Raw genomic sequence first — 20,416 nt, forward strand, 5'->3', positions numbered from 1 at the left:
CTCTTCCTTTCAGCGTCTCTGGCTCACAGCTCTCCTCTCCAACATTCTTTAGCCTTTCTGGGCCCTGTGGCCATCTAATCCCCCCGCCCTGCCCAGCAGCCCCAAATCCTATCCCTCCTTCCCTGGGAGCCTTATGAAGGTCTTTGTCCTTAAAGCTTACACCGGAACTTTCTATGAGGTACCGGAAGGTCCACTGGGGCAGGAGGTCTCTGGGCAGGATTCTGAGGGACAAGACAACCTTGAGGGTTGGGGCCCCCAGCCCTCAAGTCCTGATCCCTTCTACTGTCCTGGCTGTATCTTTTTTTTTTTTTTTAAAGATTTATTTATTTATTTGAGAGAGAGAGAGAACGGCAAGCAAGCAGGGGGGAGAAGCAGAGGAGAGAAAAAAATCCTGAAGCAGACTCCCCGCTGAGCACAGCTTGATCCCAGGATCCTGAGATTAGGGCCTGACCTGAAATCAGAAGTCAGCCCCTTAACTGACTGAACCACCAAGGCAACCCTCCCCTGGCTGTACCTTGAGCCTCCAAACCATCTCCCCAGATGGAACCAGCTGAAGCCCATCTCGTATCTTGGAGAATGGAACTCCTGGGGTCCACAGTCCGACCTCTTCCCCCGTCCCCCCCACAGCTGGGCTCTGCTTTTCACTTGAGGTCCTTCTCACCCGTGGATGGGACAGGTGAGAACAAAACACAGAGGCTGAAACGCATGAGGTGCCAGAATTCGGTTTATTGGCTCATTCAGGGCCAAAGGTCCAATGGGCACCCTCTTTCCACAGAATTGGAAGCCTTTTGGCTCCTAAATTTTTTTTTTCTTCACACACTTCTCCTGGCCCTGACTGAAGCCATGGTAGAAGCGGGGGTAGAGTGTGGGGGCAAAGGCTGGGCTCCTAAGAGTCTGCTCACGTGGGGCCCAGTTTGCTTGGCACAGCAAGAGGGCTCTGGGGGAAAGGAAGATGAGCCCCCAGGTGATGAGGAAAGGAGCTGGCTCAGCAGGGGCCTCTACAGTGGGCCCTGAGGCAGAGGAGCCCAGCACAGGGGCAGGGCAGGAAGGGGAAGAGGCGAAAGGCTATCAAGGGTGGAGGAGGAGGTAAGAGGCCCTCAGAATCCCATCCTCTCAGGGTGGTCTGAGAGTAGGAAAGAAGGCCGACAGCAGGGAGGGGCTTGAGATGTGGGGGGGTAGCTGCTGGCAGGAAAGTCCTTTACCCAACCCCCCCACCCCAGCCCTAGACCCAGAAATACACACACACACACACACACACACGCACACTCTCACACGCATACCCCCAGAACCCCACTTCTTTTTAATGGAGACATATAGCACACAGCCCTACCCATTACCCTCAACTGTAGCTCTGGCCTGGCCATCCTGGTCCTTCAAACACACATTAAGGCCTAAGCTCTTGCCCAGGTTCTCTGAAGCCTTCTCCACTCCTTCCTGGTCTCCCAGGTACCCTCGGGCCCATCTCTGGTCATTCTGGGCTGTGAGTACCCCCCACCCCCACCCCAGAGAGAGCAGTGGGGGCATGTTAGGACCTCAGAAAAGGGAATGGCCATGGTCTTCAGCAAGGCACTGGGTGGGTGGGGACAGGACTGGAGCAGGGAGAATAGCAATTTGGCTCTATGGAGCCCCCACCTCCTTGGGTGGCTCAGTCCTCAGGAACTCCTCCAGCCGCTACCCTCCACCCCCACAGCAGGGCCTCCCTCGTCTTTTCCAAGCCCCTCCAGAGGAGTGGTCACTGGGCAGGCAGCCATCGGAGGGGACCTGGGGCCTGAGACACATGGGCTACTGGCACAGTGTGGAGCAGGGGCTCTACAGCCTGTGGGGCGTCAGGACCTCAAGCCAAGTCACCCCCGCCAGAGGTCTTCTTCTTGGGCCGGGTCTTCAGTGTCTTGGAAGCCAATGGCTGTAGGAGGGAGAGAGGATGTCAGAGGGCTCAGCCGAGGCTCACATCCCCTCCCCATGTCCGCAAGCTCTCACCTCAGCTTTGGGCACTTTTTTGACAGGTTTGACCCGCTTAGGGGCCTTGTCTCCCATATCATCTTCAGAGGTCTCTGTTCGGGGATCTGCCTGGTTCGTGCTAGACCTTAAACTCAGTGCAGGGTCATCTCCTGCTTTGGGGGAGCAAAGGAGAGCAGAGGTCTGGCGGCTCTCTCGCCTGGCCTCCATGCCCTCTGGCCCTCCCAGCCTGGAGCCCTGCCTGTACCTAAGTCCTCGATGGTGTCCAGGAGGCTGCCGGGGCTGGATCGGAGCCGGCTGTCAGGCCCCTGCAGGGGCAGCGCATCATCATCCCGAATCAGGGTCAGGTCCTGCATGCTGAAGCTCCGGAGCTTCTCTGATAGCACCCCCTGGCCCTAGGGTCACCACCACGCACCGGGAGAACCGGAGGAAGGGGCGGGGTGGAGAGAGAGGTCACCATGGAGCACGAGCAGCCCCCGAGCTCAGTGCTTTCCCCACAATGTCCTCACCCTGTCCTACAGCAGCACGGACAGGGTGGCGTTGCTACACACCGTCCCTTTGGACAGATGAGGAATCTGGCCCAGGGAGTGGAAATCACACAGCCCGGGGCTGGCAGAGCCCCAAGGACAGAGTAAACAAAAAGGGGCTTGGCCAGGGGCATGAAACAGGCAAGGTAGAGTCCTGGGAGCCTGGGTCTGCCCTCATCTCACCTTGGCAGCGGCTGTGACCGCGGCATTGGCAGCCAGGTTCAGGCCCCTCTTGCCCACCCTCATCATGGTCTCATAGCTCTTGTCTCGGGCCTGGGTGATGTACTCGTCGATCTCCTGAGGGGTTGGAGGGGAAGGGAGGTGAGGGGTGGGCCCCACTGGCCAGGCCCTGCCCTGCCTTTGTTCACCTGGACAAAGGCACACAGCCTGCTCCAGGAGGCCAGGGCCCTGGCAGATCACTTCAGGTTCTGGGCACCCACAGGGAGAGCCACAAATGTACACAGCTACAGGCACTAGGCTGCCTCGGCCTGGGGCAGGCGAGGAAGTCAGCTGAAAGTGGGGCAAACCTTCTCCTTGTTGGACAGTGTCGGGTGCACGAACTTGCGGTAGAGCACACTGGAGCCCTTGGTGTAAGGGGACAGCAGCCATATCACAAAGGCGATCTTGAGCTCAAAGTAGAAGGGGAACCTGTTGGTGGGAGAGAGGCAAGTGGTAGAGCCTGGGATAGGGACTCAGGGGGTGAGCTGATCCCCTGCAAGACCTTGGCTAGCCCCCCACCCCTTAGTGCACTGGGGTCCCCACGTGGCTCGGGTGACTGGGCATTTCTCATCTCCAGGAGAATGGGAGGCTCAGCTGAGACTCCAAGTGGGTTGGTGAGAAGTGCCCCCAGCAAGAATTAACCACCCCCGCAACCCCCAGCAGTGGCTCTCTGCACTAGGCATCTTACTCTGACAAAAGACTCCTACTCCTCTGTCCGGGGTCTGCTCCTGGGTCCTCACCCCCTTGTCTTCCTGACCTCCCCCCTCATGAGGAAGACTCCCGTCCCTTGCTGTCATGACATGCCTCTTGCTTTTAAGGATTGTTGTCCATTCCCTGGCTCCTTTTCCTTAGGCCACAGACTCCTTCACATCTCCTACACTCTCACAAAGCTTTTTGCTTTGTTTGTGTCGAGAAGCATACATGCTCACTGTCCTCAATTTCTAACCCATTATTCTTTCCTAATCTGACCCCATTCAACTTCTGCTAAAACTGTTTTCTCAAGGGCCACTGGTCCTTACAATCTACAAAGGCAGTCATCTTTTTTCCTCTACCTCTCCATAAAACTCTCTTCTGTCTTACAATATTCTGTGCTGTTAGTCCTCTCTTCCAAGAGGCATATACTCACCCGATAAACATTTTTTGAGCTCCTGCTGTGAATATACATATAGGCAATTAAGACATTCTCTGTCCTCCAAGTGCTCGTAACATAGTCTAGTAGTGCTTTGAAATACTAGTATGAACTTTACAAGACTGAATCCTATTTTACCAACAGTGAAACTGAGACCTACAAAACTATAATCTGCATTCAATAGGGGTGCTTTGGCTGCCACCAGAAAGAAAGGTGGGGGCTCTTTCTCTTATTCTACTGATCAAGCCAGACCTATGTCAGGGAGGGTGGGTATTCAGGACCAATGGGACTGTGGGGGGCTCCACCCCGGCTCTCAATCTTTGGTTGGCTGGTGGGGTAGAGAGTCTAAACCCTGACCTTGGGGTGCAGGGGTGGGGATGCTGGACCTCACCAGGAAAGCACAATATCCGTGAGCGTCTCAGCTGTGGTGAAGAAGGCAAAGACGATCCAGTACATCATCCATTTCACCTGAAGGCACAGAGGATAGTGTCAGCTGGGGTCTCAAGGGAACACCCAGGAGCCCGTTTCTGATGCCAACTATGCTGGAGGTGTGGTGGGGAAGGGACACTCAGGATCTCAACTTTGCCTGTGGATCCCACCAGGCCTGGGGGAAAGGAACACAAAGGAACCTTCTGGAAGCAGGGTCTCCTTAGTGCTGAGGCATTGGTACAAAGTCACCCAGTCTGTAATGTGACCCATGGTCCTCCCCTATCTCGCCATGTGGTGGGTGGAATGGGAGATGAAGTGTCGCAAACTCACATATTCCTTCACGTTTTTTGTCTTCACGGCCTTGTAGGAAGAATAGGCTGGGTACAAGGTGCCAAAGATGAGCCTAGGGAGGCAGGCAGGGTTACTGGTCCCCTCGGCCAAGAGCAGTGGCCTCTCCCTCCCAGCTCTGCATCAGTCAGTCCCTGGGTAGGTAAGGGGAGAAGGACAGAACTCCAGAGTGCCACATCGGCTGGACTGATGAATTCAGATCAGTGGTTATGGTCAAAGTAGTTCAGCCTTGGGTAATACACAAGCGTAGAGGCCTCTGGATGGTTAGGGTGATGCCTTTTCCCCTTTATTGTTCAGGTTTTCTCCAACCCTTTAGGTGAAGAAAGACCCAGAGGCCAGAGGGTCCAGTGTGGTCTCTTTAGCCATAATCGCTGGTTAAGCATAAACATATCATGGAGAGTGTGTGTGTGGGGGGTCTGGTCACCACCATAGATGTCTTCCTTCTTCAGATATGGTGCTCACTCATACCCATCTGCCCTTAACCTCTACTTTCCTGTCTCAGAGCCAGGCTGGGAAAGGCCAGGTCTGTAAGGGAATGTGATACCGCCCAACAGGGCCTCTATGTGGCAGTCGGAGGCACCACTGTGGCCCTGGGGACCTGGGGAGCAGAGGGCACAGGGGCAGGAGGCCCTAGAGGGGCAAAAAGGTTTATTACCTCATGTAAGCAGCCTTGGAACCAAGCTCAAGGGAGTGGGAACGCTGGGCTGGAGACTCTGGATGGAGTACAACCAGGTAGTGACCCCATTGGAGACCACATAAAGGGCACAGGTGAGGGAATAAGAGGAATGATGCCCTCAGGGAGCTCATCCAGGTAAGAGAAGCAGCCACTCTGAAGGCCACAGGGAGGCACAAGGCCCCAAGATTCCCTCTGTGGTGGGATGGGGGAGGAAGAAGGGAGATCCTGGTAGGTCTAGAGGGAGCCAGAACACAAGCATCTAACAGAACTGAACGGGAAGAAGGCAAGAGGGAGGGAACCCTGGGCTGTCAGTCCCCCACAGTGGAGGCTGAGGGACAGGGTCCTGAGCCGGGACAGGGGTTAGCTGAGGCCCAGGCAGAGCCCCTCCCAGGCCCAGTTGCTTGACAATGTGTGGGTAGTGCCTGTTCTCACAGGAACCTGCCTCATAGAACAGGACGCTTCTGAACTGACCTGTGGAGATGGGGTGGGGGCGGACTCCTCAAGGACAAAGTGTGGAGTGTGGGAGCAGCCTTCCCTCCTGGGGGCCGGGGGGGGGGGGGGAGGAGGAGGCAGGAATGGTAGCTCCACACTGTGGTTGGCCTGGAATGAAGGCCACCTAACGCAGTCCCCTCTGTGCCTTTCACAAATCCAGGCTGAACACACATATCCTCTCCCGGTTCCCTCCCACACTTTGTGCTCCGGGGATCTCTGCTTCCCAATACCCAGACGTCCTCCCTGGGGGGACTCTAGTGCAAGTGCCCTCATCTCCAGTGTCCTGATAGTAGAAGAGGGTAGAGGCCAAGGCTGTTAGCTATGGCCCCAAGCTATGGAATGAAGAGGCCCTGCTTTGCTTTCCACTCTGCCATTAGCTCTCTCCCCACAGGGAGATGAGGGCCCAGGTCTGAGTTGCCCCTCCAGCGGACATCTGCTAGGTGGGGGAGGGGACATGCCACCTCCCCTCATAAATCAAGCCATGCTGCCCAGCCCTGGGATGAGGGAGGGCAAAGGAGCAAGAAAATTAAAAGGGATGAGAAGCCGGGCGTGCTATGGCTCCTCTAATATGCCCCGCTCCGGTCCTAGGTCCTACACCCCATGTCTTGTCTCCGGGGACCCCAAATAGGGACGATGTGCCTTAGGTGACTGTTGTATGAAGCCACGGAGCGGTCCATCCAGGGCTTCAACACACCCCTCACCCCCCAACCCTATTCCCCCCTCCCCCTCCCAGCCGGCCGCGCCCCGCCACCACCGCACTCACACCACCAGGCGGGAGATGATCCAGGACACCATGGCGGGGCCGGGCGGGGCGAGGGCCGGCGGGTTCCGCCCGGGCCGAGGATGCAGGTGCCGGAGGTCGGGCGGCGTCCGCCGCGACAGCAGGAGCCGCAGTAGCAGCAGCAGCCGCAGCAGCAGCAGCCGCCGCGGGGGCCGCGGAGCGCCGAGCAGCCGCGGTTAAAGGGGAGGTCCCTGCCGCAGCGGCGGGCCGTGGGCGGTGGCGGCTCTTAAAGGGGAGGCCCCGGCGGTGGTGGCGGCGGCAGCGCGCCCCCCTGCACCTGCTACCACCGGGCATGCGCCTTTGACCCTCAGCACCCTGCCTTTCTCTAATCGCTTGTTCCTCTTTCTTGGATTCCAAGCCCTGGTTTGAGGTCCTCACAGGCCTTCAGGTTCCATCCTGACATCCTAATCCCCAAATCCTAGCCCTCCTGCCTTGACCACACCAGGCTGAAAAGGCTTCAACATCCCCTGAGGAATGACTTATTCAGTGCTTACTAACGGCCAGGCCCTGAGGTAAGAGCTTTACCCGCATTATTTCACGGAATCCTCACTATCATTCCACATGACAGAGGTTAGAATTATCCTCATTTTGAAGATAAGGAAATGGAATGCTTAGGGAAGTTCAGTAATTTGCCAAGGTCACAAAACCACTAAGTCATGCTGCCAAGATGTAACCCATAAAATCTACTTTAGTCAGGCCACTTCTCCCAACTGCTGACCAGCAAACTGTCCTCCCCAATTACAGGACCTGTAAAGACACCCGCCCAGCAACTCCTGAGGTCAAGGATGGTTGCACCTGTCCACCTTACCCCTTCTTGGCCATCACCAATCACCCCAGTTGGAGAAGGAACCCCCCCATCTGCTTTTTTTAGGTTGTCATTTGCTCCACTTTGCAGGGTAATGAGCCCATGCTCTCAAGGGGAATACCCCAGGACAGACCCTCTTTAAACAGAAGGGCTGGAGGCTTGATGTCTAGGTTGGAGATGGATCCAGGAGCTCCAGTTCCACCCCCATCAGCAAACGCTGGCAGCAGTGTATGCCCTAATTCTGAAGACATTTATATCCAGAATGTAGGCTAGCCCGCCTCCTGATTTTTACCAAAGCAACAAAGCTCCAACCTCTGCAACCCCCTTTTCTCCCCAAAGCTTTCCTTTCCTGTCCCATTTCAAAGCTTCTGCATTCTTTAAGTGGAGGTGTAAGTCTTCTGGTGATCACAGCTTCGACCCATGCCCACCCAGGCTGAAAGGAAATGCTCAGAGTTCTGTATTTCAGTTATGGTCCTATTCAAACTCAGTATCCTTGAACCACACAATGGTCTATTTCCACCCTGATAATTGTATTTCCAGGCTCAAACACTTTGGAAGATGTTTTCCAACAGGGTCTGGAGAAGCAGCCTCTGATGACCCCTCTTGCTATTCTTTACAACTTCCTTTTCAAAAGGCCTTTTCTAATGGGAATGTAGTCTGTCCTCACTCCTCAAGTCATTTTAGTTACTGCTCGATTAAAAAAACAAAACAAAACCCGTTTGGGTCTTTTCCCATCAACTCTGAGGTGGATCCACGGCTTCCTATGTGGGCAGCCAGGCCACCTGCTTTAAGGAACCCTGTTACTAATTGCCCAAAACCTTACTCATGCCATCACCCATCCCCCTCACTCCTGACTGCTGCAGGAAGATCAAGACCTCACCTTTCCCATTCCATTCACACACAGCATAAACTGTGGAAAACCCAGCTTTTCTCCCACCTTCTAACTCAAGTGACCTTTTCCCTTCACCCTCCCCACCCCAAGCCCACAGACCACAATGACCTGGCACTTTCCGCTCTCAAAAAGGCTCAAATTCAGGAAGCAAAGGGTAATCGGAAGCAGCAATGTAATGAAGATATGAAAGTGAACCATCCTCCATCTTCAACCCACATTCAACCTGCCTTCACTTTTTAGAATGGCTGGCACAGGAAGAATTTAGTCCACTCCAAACAGATTTGTTAGATTTTTAATAAGAACATGGAAATCCCAATCAGCCCTTCAACAAAATTAAAATACAGAAAGTGAAATTAAAAGTATTCTACAGTAAATGACTTTTATTAAAAAAAAAAAAAAAAAAGGTAACTGTGAACATATAAACAAGCCTGCAGGGCACTACAGTACAGCTGGAAAGAAGATAGATACATTTTCCAATGTATCTATGGGCCAATGAATTCCATAATTTTCAAATAAATTCTTAATAAAACTCCACGGAGTTGGAAAGTTTTGCTTAAAATATTTCTGGACAAAAAACCCAAAAAACAAAAGCCTCATGTAGGAAATCAAACTTTCCTTAGCATTTGGAAGTGTAAGAGGAGTCCCAAGGGAACGCTGGTAATAGGTGAAAATGGTTCCTGTGTCATGAGTGTGCATATTTGTAAAACACACCACAGCTCAGACACGACAAAGTTCTTTCTCAATTGGCTGTTCCCACAAGATACGACTGAGATGGGAGGGGAAGAAAACTAAAAGAATCCTAAAAAGCCAATTCTTTTAAATTCTGCTTTGGCTGATTTTGTGCTATAATGGGCAGTTGATTTCTAAAAATCATATTTTTTCAAAGATTTTTATCGAAAGGAAGACTAAATGTAATGTGCCTTTCCTCATAATCCAGGAAAACAACTGTGGTATTTCAAAAATTCTAAAAATATCTACTTTCATGAAATAGTAACTATTTCACTACAAACCTATTTTTCACTAAATACACACATTTCCTAATCCTGGAGCCTCCTGGGAAAAGCAGTGGGTTCTCCCTGGGTCCTATAAGACTCCAGTGTTCATGGGAGAGATTGTGGGGAATGGCTTCACCCCGTCTCCTGGGATGGGCTGTATCAGAGGTCACGTGCAAAGACACTGTCAGGCTTCCACCAGGCATGTTTAAGCAGTTAGCCCCTACTTGTACCAGTTATGGGATTCCCCCTACCTCCAAACAGATTCCCACTTCACTAGGCACGAGAGAAAAAAGAAAAGAAAGGTGTGCCCACATTCCCAGTTTCCATGGATCTCAAGTCACGAGAATGTGCAGGAAAGCCCAGCAACGTTCAGGCAATTCAGAGTCCCAAAAGACCACAGGATGGGGATGCGGCACCCTTGGCTTGGAGTCTGAAACTGTGTGTGTGAACAGTGCGACTTTCCTGTGTCAACCTTCAGTGTTGAGGCAGCGTAGAAAAGAGTGGCTGGAGAGTTTGTTAATACTGACCACACTGGCTCCAAGTGAAGGGCCTCTGCTCCAGCAGAGAAGCCCCGCCGTTCCCTGTATGTGTTGTGAGTGAAAGACCTGCTTCACAGGGGAGTCTGGAGTTTCTCCGTGCCTAAGACCTTGCCAATTTGGATTCATGAGCCTTGAGGGTGCCAACAGCATCTTTCACTGCGTGATAAATGATGTTCTTCACCTGGAGAGAGCAATCAGCAGTCAGTTCATGGTGGCCCCATATTATATTCTCAAACAAAAATGTATGTTGTGTGTGTGTTTTTTTTTTAAATATTTTATTTATTTATTTGATGAAGAGAGAGCGTGCATACGCTCTCAAGAGCACAAGCTGGGGAAGCAGCAGGCAGAGGGAGAGGGAGAAGCAGAGTCCCTCGTGAGCAAGGAGCTCGATCTCAGGCCCCTGGGATCATGACCTAAGCTGAAGGCAGACACTGAACTGACTGAGCCAACCTGGAGCCCCACAAAAGCATATGTTTTACACAGCCTATAAAGACTAATTAATGAGGAAACCTGTCAGCGAGCACCGCATACTTCCCAAATCAATTCCAAAGGGGATTCACAAATCACAGAGGCTAAAAGGTCTATAATCAGAAAAGAATGATGAATCCAACTGAAAGACTATATAATCACTTTCATCTAAGTGCTTAGTTAAGTGCTGGGCACTACTGATAAGCCTTTTTTTTTTTTTCTTTCTTTCTAAGATTTTATTTATTTATTTGACAGAGAGAGATCACAAGTAGGCAGAGAGGCAGGCAGAGAAAGAGAGAGGGGAAAGCAGCCTCCGAGCTGAGCAGAAAGCCTGGTGTGGGACTCGATCCCAGGACCATAAGATCATGACCTGAGCCAAAGGTAGAGGCTTAACCCACTGAGCCACCCAGGCACCTACGGGTAAGTTTTTTACATGGACTTTCATTTCATCCTTTCCACATCTTACGAGGTCGATTCTACTATATCCCCATTTTTACCCATGAGAAACTGAGGAAACCAAGGTCTGGAGGTCAAGAACCTTGCCTAAGGTCCTAGAACTAACAGGAATGCACTAAAACAACAGTTGGCAGGTCAGATTATTGGAAATTTTTTCCCTTTGTGCTTGTACGTATTTTCTAATTGTCTAAGAGGAACACAATCTACACATCAAGCAGGAAGAACAGTCACTAAGTAACAAGCTGAAAAGAGTTTTAAACCAAGATAATGATGATTTCTGGGGAGGGAAAGTAAGGAGACAGGATGGGGAAGGGTACACGGAACCTTCAATAATGCAGTTGTTCTGTGTGTTAATATTGTTTGTCTGTATGGATATGATGCTTTAATTCTTAACCTGAATGATGGGCACACAGCCCCCTTTTGCTATTCTTTATTAAATTTTTGTACTAATTCAACAAATATTTACTGTGTACCTAGTATGTATAAGATATTGTGCTAGGGAAAAGCAGTGAATAAAACAGTAAAATCCCTGCCTTCATGGAGCTTAAATAGCTTACATTCTAGTAGGGATAGAAACAAATAGATAAAATGCATAAAGTTAAGTGAAAAATACTACAGAAAAAAATTAAGCAGTGACCGAGGACTGGGAGTGCTGGAGGTGACACATCCCAAGTAGACCTGATGGCAGTGATGTCTGAAATACGTATGCATTTTATCTATAGGATCAGTGTTACCTCCTCTATCCATGTGAACGGACTTTGTCTAACAACTTTTATGGCTGAAATATTCTAAAAATTTAAAAAAAGGAATAGCAAAAAAGATCAGATCAGGGTTGAAGGTGACTGAATCTACTGGCCGGTGGCAGAAAGACTGCACATCTGCCCCGGGGAATCTTGCTTCCTTATTATTTTCTTTAAATGCCACTGCAGCACCCAGTAATTCTCAGGGAAATGAACTGCAGTCCTAGCGGGGCTTCAGGGAATTGAATCTGCACCAAAACGTACTGTGAGAAGCAGCTCTGGGGAGGTGCCCTTCTTGGAAACATGCTTGTAACACACTGCCACACTGCTTTTGCCAGCTGACTGGAAAAGTCAAATCCAGTCAGTTATCAGCGCTAAATACTCTATCTCCCGGTGGGAGAGAAAGAGAAGGTGATGGCAGAAATGATTATGTTAAAAGATGAGTATTCTCTAAAAGCGAAATGTGACGAGGACTGATGTAGAATGTGCGTTTTTCATATGTAGCCAAGTAGGAGATGAGGAGACAGAATGAGGTAGGAGGAGGAGGGAGGGGTGATGGAGGGGTTATTTACCTGCAGTTTATCCTCATGGTTTGTATGAGTGTTAGAGAGATGCCTGAATTCCTGTGTCAGGCGGAAACAGTGCTTTACATGTTCTGGAGATACAAAGTCTTCTGCTACTTTTATGCAACTGTATAGATTGTGTACCTGGAAGGGGAAAAGTACAGAGGGAGAAGAGCCACAGTCAGCAACACCTAGAAAACATCTATGATATGGTTTAAAAAACAAACAAAAATCTCCAAACTTGAGAAATGCTTCCAATATTCCATTTTCATAAAAACAAGTGCAGAAAAATTGCGAGTATAAATTTATACATGAAAATGTTGGTAATTGTACAGAAAAGGATCTGGAGAAATACACACTGAACTGTTAACCACCAGCTACCTCTGGAGAACGCAGGATGAAGGGACCGAATAGGGGTATGGCACAGGGAGGTGAGCTGCGACTTTCATTTTTTAAAAAATGGTCTCCCTTCTTTAAAAAATTTTTTAAATGTGCATTTAAAATTACACAGAAGGAAACTAAAAAGCAAAAAATAAGCAGCAGTTTAAGAACAGCCAGTCCTTCAGTGGGGAGGGGTAGGAGGATGGGATAGCGAGATGACGGGTATTAAGGAGGGCACGTATTGTGATGAGCACTGGATGTTATACGCAACTAATGAATTGCTGAACTCTATGTATCAAAACTGATGATGTACTATATGGTGGCTAACTGAACATAATGAAAAAAAATAAATAAATAAAAAAAATAAATAAATAAAAAGAACAGCCAGTCCAATCCAGCCACTTATACTTCTTGCTAGATTACTAAGAAAATCAGAAATACAGAAGCCCATGGAACCAAGTGGAACCCACCTGGTGTGGGGCTCCAGCAGGTATGAAGACAGCATCTCCCAGGAACTGAACAATGGCCCAGCCTTGCACACCATACTCTTCATAGAGTCGCTTACGGAGGGTCTGGTCCAGGTACCAACTTTGGTCATGAATTGGGTCGTGATCAGGGGGATTCTCTTGGCCTTGCTCTTCTCCAACCTGAAGCCATAACCAAACCCACAGATGGAAAAATCAATACATAAATATTACTAACAGCATAAATGCTGCTTATAGAGGCAATGTCCCTAGTGGGCCAAATCTTCTGCTTTGTTCTCTTCAGCATCCTCCAGGTGTGGATTCACACCATCAGGGAATTTTTTTTTTTGTTAAAGAGGATTTTTAAAAGAGTTTATTTATTTATTTGAGAGAGAGAGAGAGAGAAAGTGAGAGAGAGGGGAGAAGGTCAGAGGGAGAAAGACTCCCCAGAGAGCTGTAAGCCTGATGCGGGACTCGATCCTGGAACTCCAGGATCATGACTTCAGCCAAAGGCTTAACCAACTGAGCCACCCAGGCACCGCACCTTCAGGGAATTCCGACAAAAGGTACAGGTTTTTAAAGCCAAGAGACTGCACAGGAGAAACCCAAAGCAGGCTATGTCAGCAGCATCCCAGAACCTTAATCTTGGAGCTGGGAGCCAACCCAGGGGCATACCTTTCGGAGCAATTCCCGGATCTTTTCTGCATCCTTGGCTGCATAGATATGCCACAAAGCACCAGGCTTCTCCTTTCCATCATGAATTCTCTGCTTTGTCACCTCATCAGCATCCCCCTCATCAATGGTCTTGAGTACCTCTGAAAACAGCAAAATTACTTTTCAGTGTAACCAGCTATTTCAGTACCTGAGTCAAGTGAAATATCCAACTCAAAGAAGTTTAATATCTACAATTCTCAATCTCTCTGGCGTAATATAAAGCAGAATCAAAGAATCAAAACTCAAATTTGTCTAACCTTACTATACACAGGAAGAAAAACCCTAAATCTTCTTTACTGAAGAGAAACTCAGCATTTTGGAGCGTAGAGGTTTCTTTTAAAACTATATCCTGCTCAAACTGTGTAGCCACATCTTATGTTCAAATTGTAGGTCATTTCCCACTGTAAGTAGACAGACTCCATATACTTCCTCAAGACCTCTTCAAACTCAAGGGTTCTATGGATTTAAAGCCATGAAATGTAAAGCATCTCTGACAAGTTAAGAGGGTCGGCTTCTAATGCTTGTCTACTTTAATACCTTAAAGGACAATATCGTGGAAAGATCTGCAGGTGTGTAGCATTAAAAGCAAAATTGTGGCAGCAAATGTACCGTAATGATGACAATGATAATCCCTGAACCATTAGACTCTAAGTTAACTTATTTTTCTTTAAAACTTTCTGTTTTCTAAAATGTCCATAATTAACACATATTAAGTTTACACTGAGATGGAGGGAGTGCAAATGCAGCAAAATATCACTGTGATGCTTCGATTCTGTGCCAGTGAGCTGGCCTTATCATCTGTCACCTCACAGGTAATCTGGCTGATGGACCAAGTGAGCCAGGTGATCCTTCCTCCTTCCTTCATCTTTCTGATGCTATACACTTAGTGGAAAGGGGAGCATTCCCATAAAGACGACCGGTCAAAGATACACAAATACCACTCCTCTCTCCTAGAACCTCCTTTCATCTAGCAACATCCACTGGGTGCCTACTAGGCATCAAGTCTTGAAGAGAGTTAAGAAGAAACCACTGGCTCTAAGTGAGGAGGAAGACTCCGATTCTACTCCTGAGGCCAAGCCTCACCAACCTGAAGTATAGCTTCTAGAAATCATACCTTCATCATGGGCACCCTCCCCGATGGGGATCCCAACATACACCATCACATTAACTGCATCAGACACATCTAAATGAAGGTTTGTTGTGCCAACTCTTCTATCTTCCGCAGTTATCAAGCCTGAGAGAAAAGGAGGATATGAAGGGTGAAAGGGCAATATTGTGAAAAATCCACAGAGACCCTACAAGTGCAAACATACTCAAAGATGTTCTTAAATGGGTAACAGTGGGAGAGTGAAGTCTATCTGTATCTTAAGAAATCATTCTTTCCATCTCTTTTTTAGTGTTTTAAGATTGATTTCTGGGGCGCCTGGGTGGCTCAGTGGGTTAAGCCGCTGCCTTCGGTTCAGGTCATGATCTCAGAGTCCTGGGATCGAGTCCCTCATCGGGCTCTCTGCTCAGCGGAGAGCCTGCTTCCCTCTCTCTCTCTCTCTGCCTGCCTCTCCATCTACTTGTGATTTCTCTCTGTAAAATAAATAAATAAAATCTTTAAAAAAAAAAAAAAAGATTGATTTCTAGCTTGGATGACACTATCATTAGATTTGGGCAATGAACTGATTCACCCCCCCACAACAATCTCTCCTTAAAAAGCAAAACTGATATGGGCATTACTGACATTCAGTAGAAGTTTGGCTTTCACAGTGATTTATGGTCCTACTCTGACTCCATAAGAGCAGGCCGGGTAGCATGGTACTCAGATCTCTTCACTGTTTTTTTTTTTTTAATCAAGACTCTTAAAAACTAAGAATCATGTCTTCTTGCACAGAATATTTGATAGGAAACTTTCCAATCATTGGAGATAGACAAGTTATAGATGTGACATAAAGCAATATGACAATATGACAAAAGATGTGGCAAACACACCCAAAACCATCCTGGGGTGCCTGGCTGCCTCAGCTGATAAGAGCATGTGACTCCTGATCTCAGAGTTTTAAGGTTAGCCCCATGACAGGTGTAAAGATTATCTCAAAGTAAAGAAATCTTTAAAATAAACAAACAGTAAGTAAAATTTTAAAGAAAAGAGAAAAGAAAAAAAGGGGTGCCTGGGTGGCTCAGTCAGTTGTCTGCCTTCAGCTCAGGTCATGATCCCATGATCATGTGGGATGAAGCCCCACACAGGACTCCCTGGTCAGCAGGGAGCTGGCTTCTCCCTCTCCTCCCTACTTGTGCTCTTGCTGACTCTCTCGCTCAAATAAATAAATCTTAAAAATAAGTAAAAAGTAAAATTAAAAAAAAGAAAGAAAAGGAAAGGAAAGAAAAGAGAGAAGAACCTGGGTGGCTCAGTTGGTCAAGCATCTGCCTTTAGCTCAGGTCACAATCTCAGGATCCTGGGATTGAGCCCCAAGTCAGGCTCCCAGCTCAGTGGGGAATCTGCTTCTCCCTCTCCCTCTGCCTCCTCCCCTCCCACGCCCCCGGATCATGCTCTATCTCTGTCTCCTCTCAAACAAATAAACTCATAAAACAATCAAAAAAGCAACAAATAGGGGCTCCCAGGTGGCACAGTCAGCTTAATGTCCAACTCTTGGATTCAGCTCAGGTCATAATCTCAGGGTTGTGAGATCCAGCCTGGGTCAGGATCCATGCTCAGAAAGGATTCTGCTTGAGATTCTTTCCCCTTCTCTCTTCCCCTCTGCACCTTGCCCTGCTCATATACTCTCTAAAATCAATCAATCAATCTTTTAAAAAACAAACAAACAAATAAATAAATTGAAAAGGGGGGAAAAAAAATAGCGCGCACGCGCACACACAGAGTCGCCTGGACGGCTTAGTTGGTTAAGCAACAGACTCCTGATTTTGGCTCAGGTCATGATCTCAGGGGCATGAAATCAAGCCCTGCGACAGACTAAATGCTGGGCATGGAACCTGCTTAAGATTCTCTCTCTTTCCCTTTCCCTGTGCCCCTCCCCCTCTAAAACAAAACAAAACAATACAAAGAAAACCCCAAATCATCCTGGACACTGTTAACTTTTCTATCATTTTTTTTTTCCTGTCACTTTGCCCTCCATTAGCTCTACAAATGACCCTGCCTAAATATCTCCCTCTATTGTGAAATGGGGAATGGCAGTGTCCAAAAAGGGCAATAGGGCTTCTCCCTCATACCGTAGGCATTGTACATCTTGGGGCCCAGATCCGGCCTTACAAAGTAGCTGGGTAGCCTAGATGCCAGATTGAGCCTGCCATCTCGTTTGGTATACTCTGGCAAGGGAAGGTTCTCCATTAGATCTTCAAACCTACAAAAGATCAGGAAAGATGACTTAACTTATTACAGGGGGAAAAAAGCACAAAGTCCCCTTTTCTATAATTACTTTGAGATGCTCCAGGAAGGCCAGTGTCTCAAGATGACCCACTGTGGTCTACTAACCTTGTTGGCATCATGTCCCGAAAATCTTCCCCAGGAGGCCAGTCCTTGAGTTTAAGCACCATTGGCTGCCCATCTTCTGATCTTAATCGCTCTGGAAGACAGAAAGCACTCCCATAATCTGCTAGTTTGGCTGCTGCCTGATTTTTTCAGTGACCAAAAGTTTTAACTTTTTATTTTCAGACTTGTAACCTGTCATAACAGACTACGTGGGCTTTGTTTTCCTCACCTACTGCTTTAGTACATGCTATATTTTTTTCCATCTCACAGGGATTCCACCCAATTCCTCAGTGAAGTGTTCCACACAACCCAAGGGAGCATGGGCTTATGCCCAGGTGTGCTCTGGGAGCCATATGATTGCCATGAGAGCTGCCTGGTTGGCACCAGGACAGAATGTCTGTTCTACCAACACCACCCTCCCCTCACCACTGCCACATGCCAAGAAGATTTATTTTGAGTCCAGGGGTAGTGATGGGTGTATAGATGCTCAGTCAGCCATTATCAAAGCTACTTACTGCATATAATCTCGAAGCCATCCCAGAAATCCCGAACTTTCACATCAGAAATTATAGCACAGTTCCTGCAGTTCACCAAGTCCACATCCTGGTCCCCAAATTCCTGGCTAAAGGCTTCTGGCTTCCAGAGTTCAGACTTGAGCTTTTTATGTACCCCTGAAACCAGCACTGGCTGTGGAAACAAAAATCCCAATCAGAACCATTTAGGAATACCTTTAGCTCAGGGCTAAGGGACAGAATAAGAGGTTTCTTGGGACAACGTAGTCTTCTTTACCATGATTTACTATTCTTTCCCAGTTTTAGAATCTAAAGATTTGAACACGGCAGTTGCAGGAAATGGAGACTACTTCTACTCTATCATTATTCTTGATTCTCACCCTGGGAGGCAGGCCACAGAAATCACTTCTGTTGCTCAGGTATCTACCACTATGCTGGGGTAAGAGAACAAAAAGCTGACAAATCCACCTCTGAGAATACTTCCTCACATCTAGAATGAAAAACTATCCAGACAATTCCATAACCTCCCCCTTTCTCAAGCACCTGCTGAAGTATAAAAATTAGTGTTATCACACTATCCTTCAAATTTGTGTGGCCTTGAAATATTTACCTAGAAAAGTACCACTCACTTCCACCCACCTTTGCCTTACCCCTATGTCACACTTAAGGATTTTCCTCTAAAGGTGTCATTAATGGCAGTTACCACTTCACAGAAATTTCAACTGCCCTTTTAAGAACACAGAGCTACATACTATATAGAATTATAGAAATATAAGGAAACATGCTATATGTTTAGGAATCTTCTGATTTTTTTAAAATCCAGGATAACCTGAAGTAGCAAGGCTGTCTGAAACAAACTTACTATGTCTTATTCTCCCTGGCAAAAAGGCTCCCAGACAGAATTGAAACTGCCCTGGCAGCTGTGGTGGATTGCTTATTTCTTACTTACCTGGCCTTGCTTCCAACACTCCCGGAAGATCTTCCAATTATTTTTGTTGCTGGGGTCATGAAGACACAGAAGTCTGCCATCACAGAGCCAGGAGTGAGAGGTATGGGGGTCCAGCACATTTAACCCCATCACCATCTCCTTCACTTCCTTTTGGGTATCAGTCAAGTTACAGGCCCGCTTTGCAGCATCTGAGGTTTTCTTATTTTCTACCACCGAGGCAATGATGTGGTCAAGGAAGTTGGGTAGGCTGGCCTTGTTCTTCACTCCCTGCCACACACAATTCCATTGGGTAAGTCTGACTGAGGTGCCATGAGAAGAGCATTCACAAAACTGTCTCCCAGCTGTCTTCACAAGAAGGAGCTCTGATTTACCTCATTAAGTTTCACAAAACTTACTGAAACGCACAGCTGTCTTCACAAGGAGTTGTTCTGATTTACCTCATTAAGTTTCACAAAACTTACTGAAACGCCTTTTGTAAATGAAGGGCGGGGTCTGTTAAGTCAAGATCTTAAATCTTCCTGTCCTTCAGATCCTGCTTTACATTTATAAAAGTACAGAAAGATCCCCTCTGCCTCAGGAGACTGGAGATCTAAGAAATATCTCTGGCATCCAGCCAGAGATATTAAGGATTTGCATGGAGACCACAGGGATCACAAAATACTGTAGCTGAGTGGAAAAGATCATTGACTTTGAAGGTTATAAATGTTTTTTCTCGCTAGTATGCCCAAGGGATACAATACTTAAGTAATAAAGTGACTTATCAAGGCAGTGCTTTTTTTTTTTTTTAAAGACTTTATTTATTTATTTGACAGACAGAGATAACAAGTAGGCAGAGAAACGACAGAGGGAAGCAGGCTCCCTGCCGAGCAAAGAGCCGGATATGGGGCTCGATCCCAGAACTCTGGGAGTCATGACCTGAGCCGAAGGCAGAGGCTTCCACTGAGCCACCCAGGTGCCCCAAGGCAGTGCTTTTTTTAACCAGGGAGTATACCCCAATAGAGGGGTAAACCAAAGTATTCAATTGGAAATGTATATTCTGAAAGAAGTCTCTTAATCCCAATTCTGCCCCCACTTCTCACCACAGTGAGAATTTCTCACATGCTTCCGGTGATGGGAAAGCTCAGGTTCAGAAATCAGGGTGACATCTGTAATGTCACAGAACTTAGAGGGCTTTTTTTTTTTTTTAATTTTATTTATTTATTTGACAGAGAGACAGATCACAAGCAGGCAGAGAGGCAGGCGAAGAGAAGGGGGAAGCAGGCTCCCTGCTGAGCAGGAAGCCTGATACGGGGCTTGATCCCAGAACCCTGAGATCATGACTTGAGCTGAAGGCAGAGGCTTAATCCACTGAGCCACCAAGGCGCCCCTCTCAGAGGGCTTTTGTACACCTGATATTCCTATGCCTGAAATATCACTCATCATTATCTGTACAGAGTACATGTAATCATGTAACTTCCTGGGAAAACTAAAAAAGGAAAAGGAGAACTGACAGAGCATGTACAAATAAAACAGAGCTAAAAATGACTTTTTAAAAATTCATGAATCTAAAAGAGAAACCAATATTCACATCATACAGGGCTCAACAACCCACAATTCATTGAATTTCAGCCATTAATCACAAAAAAGAATGACAAGCATGTTTATGTACTTGCTTGAAACGATCTCAAAGATAATACAGACTGAAACCAGAAGAGCAAGGTGTAGAACATGTATGTAAAAACAGGGAGAAGAAACTATATATATATATATAGAGAGAGAGAGAGAGAGAGAGTAAATCCCCTGAAACGATGGTGACTGACCTCCAGAAAGGAAACAGGTGGTGGGGAGACAATGATAGGAAGGAGACTTCTCACTCTATCTTTTAAATTTTCTATCTTGTGAATTCCTTCATTCAGTAAATGCTAACAAA

The 20,416-nt window shown here is 47.7% G+C and overlaps 2 protein-coding genes across 8 annotated transcripts in view; both read right to left on the reverse strand.

Moving 5' to 3' along the window:
• Window positions 1–711: 711 nt before the first annotated feature.
• On the reverse strand, window positions 712–6,976 carry REEP2 (receptor accessory protein 2). Of its 6 annotated transcripts, none has more exons than XM_082725595.1 (8): window positions 6,540–6,712; window positions 4,591–4,663; window positions 4,223–4,299; window positions 3,011–3,131; window positions 2,667–2,780; window positions 2,204–2,345; window positions 1,978–2,108; window positions 712–1,903 (listed from the first exon to the last, which is right to left on the reverse strand). In XM_082725595.1, the coding sequence occupies exons 1-8, from the start codon at window positions 6,569–6,571 to the stop codon at window positions 1,835–1,837; spliced, it is 759 nt and encodes a 252-aa protein (XP_082581721.1). In that variant the 5' UTR covers window positions 6,572–6,712; the 3' UTR covers window positions 712–1,834. The 6 variants fall into 6 exon arrangements, with proteins under 6 accessions (XP_082581721.1, XP_082581720.1, XP_082581719.1 ...); XM_082725594.1 differs by having other exon boundaries at window positions 2,204–2,351; XM_082725593.1 differs by having other exon boundaries at window positions 1,978–2,111; window positions 2,204–2,351.
• Window positions 6,977–8,532: 1,556 nt separating this feature from the next.
• The window catches only part of KDM3B (lysine demethylase 3B), a 70,574-nt gene continuing 58,690 nt past the window's right edge, over window positions 8,533–20,416 (reverse strand). For both annotated transcript variants that reach the window (XM_082725474.1, XM_082725475.1), the window contains 9 exons: window positions 18,508–18,774; window positions 17,562–17,733; window positions 17,050–17,140; window positions 16,788–16,918; window positions 14,689–14,808; window positions 13,536–13,675; window positions 12,867–13,043; window positions 12,025–12,159; window positions 8,533–9,969 (listed from right to left, as the gene is read on the reverse strand). In XM_082725474.1, the coding sequence (XP_082581600.1) occupies window positions 9,889–9,969; window positions 12,025–12,159; window positions 12,867–13,043; window positions 13,536–13,675; window positions 14,689–14,808; window positions 16,788–16,918; window positions 17,050–17,140; window positions 17,562–17,733; window positions 18,508–18,774 (1,314 nt within the window). In that variant the 3' untranslated portion in view covers window positions 8,533–9,888. The remainder of the gene's footprint in view (window positions 9,970–12,024; window positions 12,160–12,866; window positions 13,044–13,535; window positions 13,676–14,688; window positions 14,809–16,787; window positions 16,919–17,049; window positions 17,141–17,561; window positions 17,734–18,507; window positions 18,775–20,416) is intronic.

The sequence above is a fragment of the Mustela nivalis genome (genome assembly GCF_964662115.1).
Source record: "Mustela nivalis genome assembly, chromosome: 3".
Classification (NCBI taxonomy): Eukaryota; Metazoa; Chordata; class Mammalia; order Carnivora; family Mustelidae; genus Mustela; species Mustela nivalis.

Excerpts from the sequence above, each read along its gene's own strand:
- REEP2 (XM_082725590.1), bottom strand. The coding sequence starts at position 6,851 with ATGCCCGGTGGTAGCAGGTGCAGGGGGGCGCGCTGCCGCCGCCACCAC. Across the intron at positions 2,781-3,010 it reads CACTGTCCAACAAGGAGAAG|GAGATCGACGAGTACATCAC; the intron begins GTTTGCCCCACT and ends CCAACCCCTCAG. Across the intron at positions 2,352-2,666 it reads CGGTCACAGCCGCTGCCAAG|GGCCAGGGGGTGCTATCAGA; the intron begins GTGAGATGAGGG and ends TGGTGACCCTAG.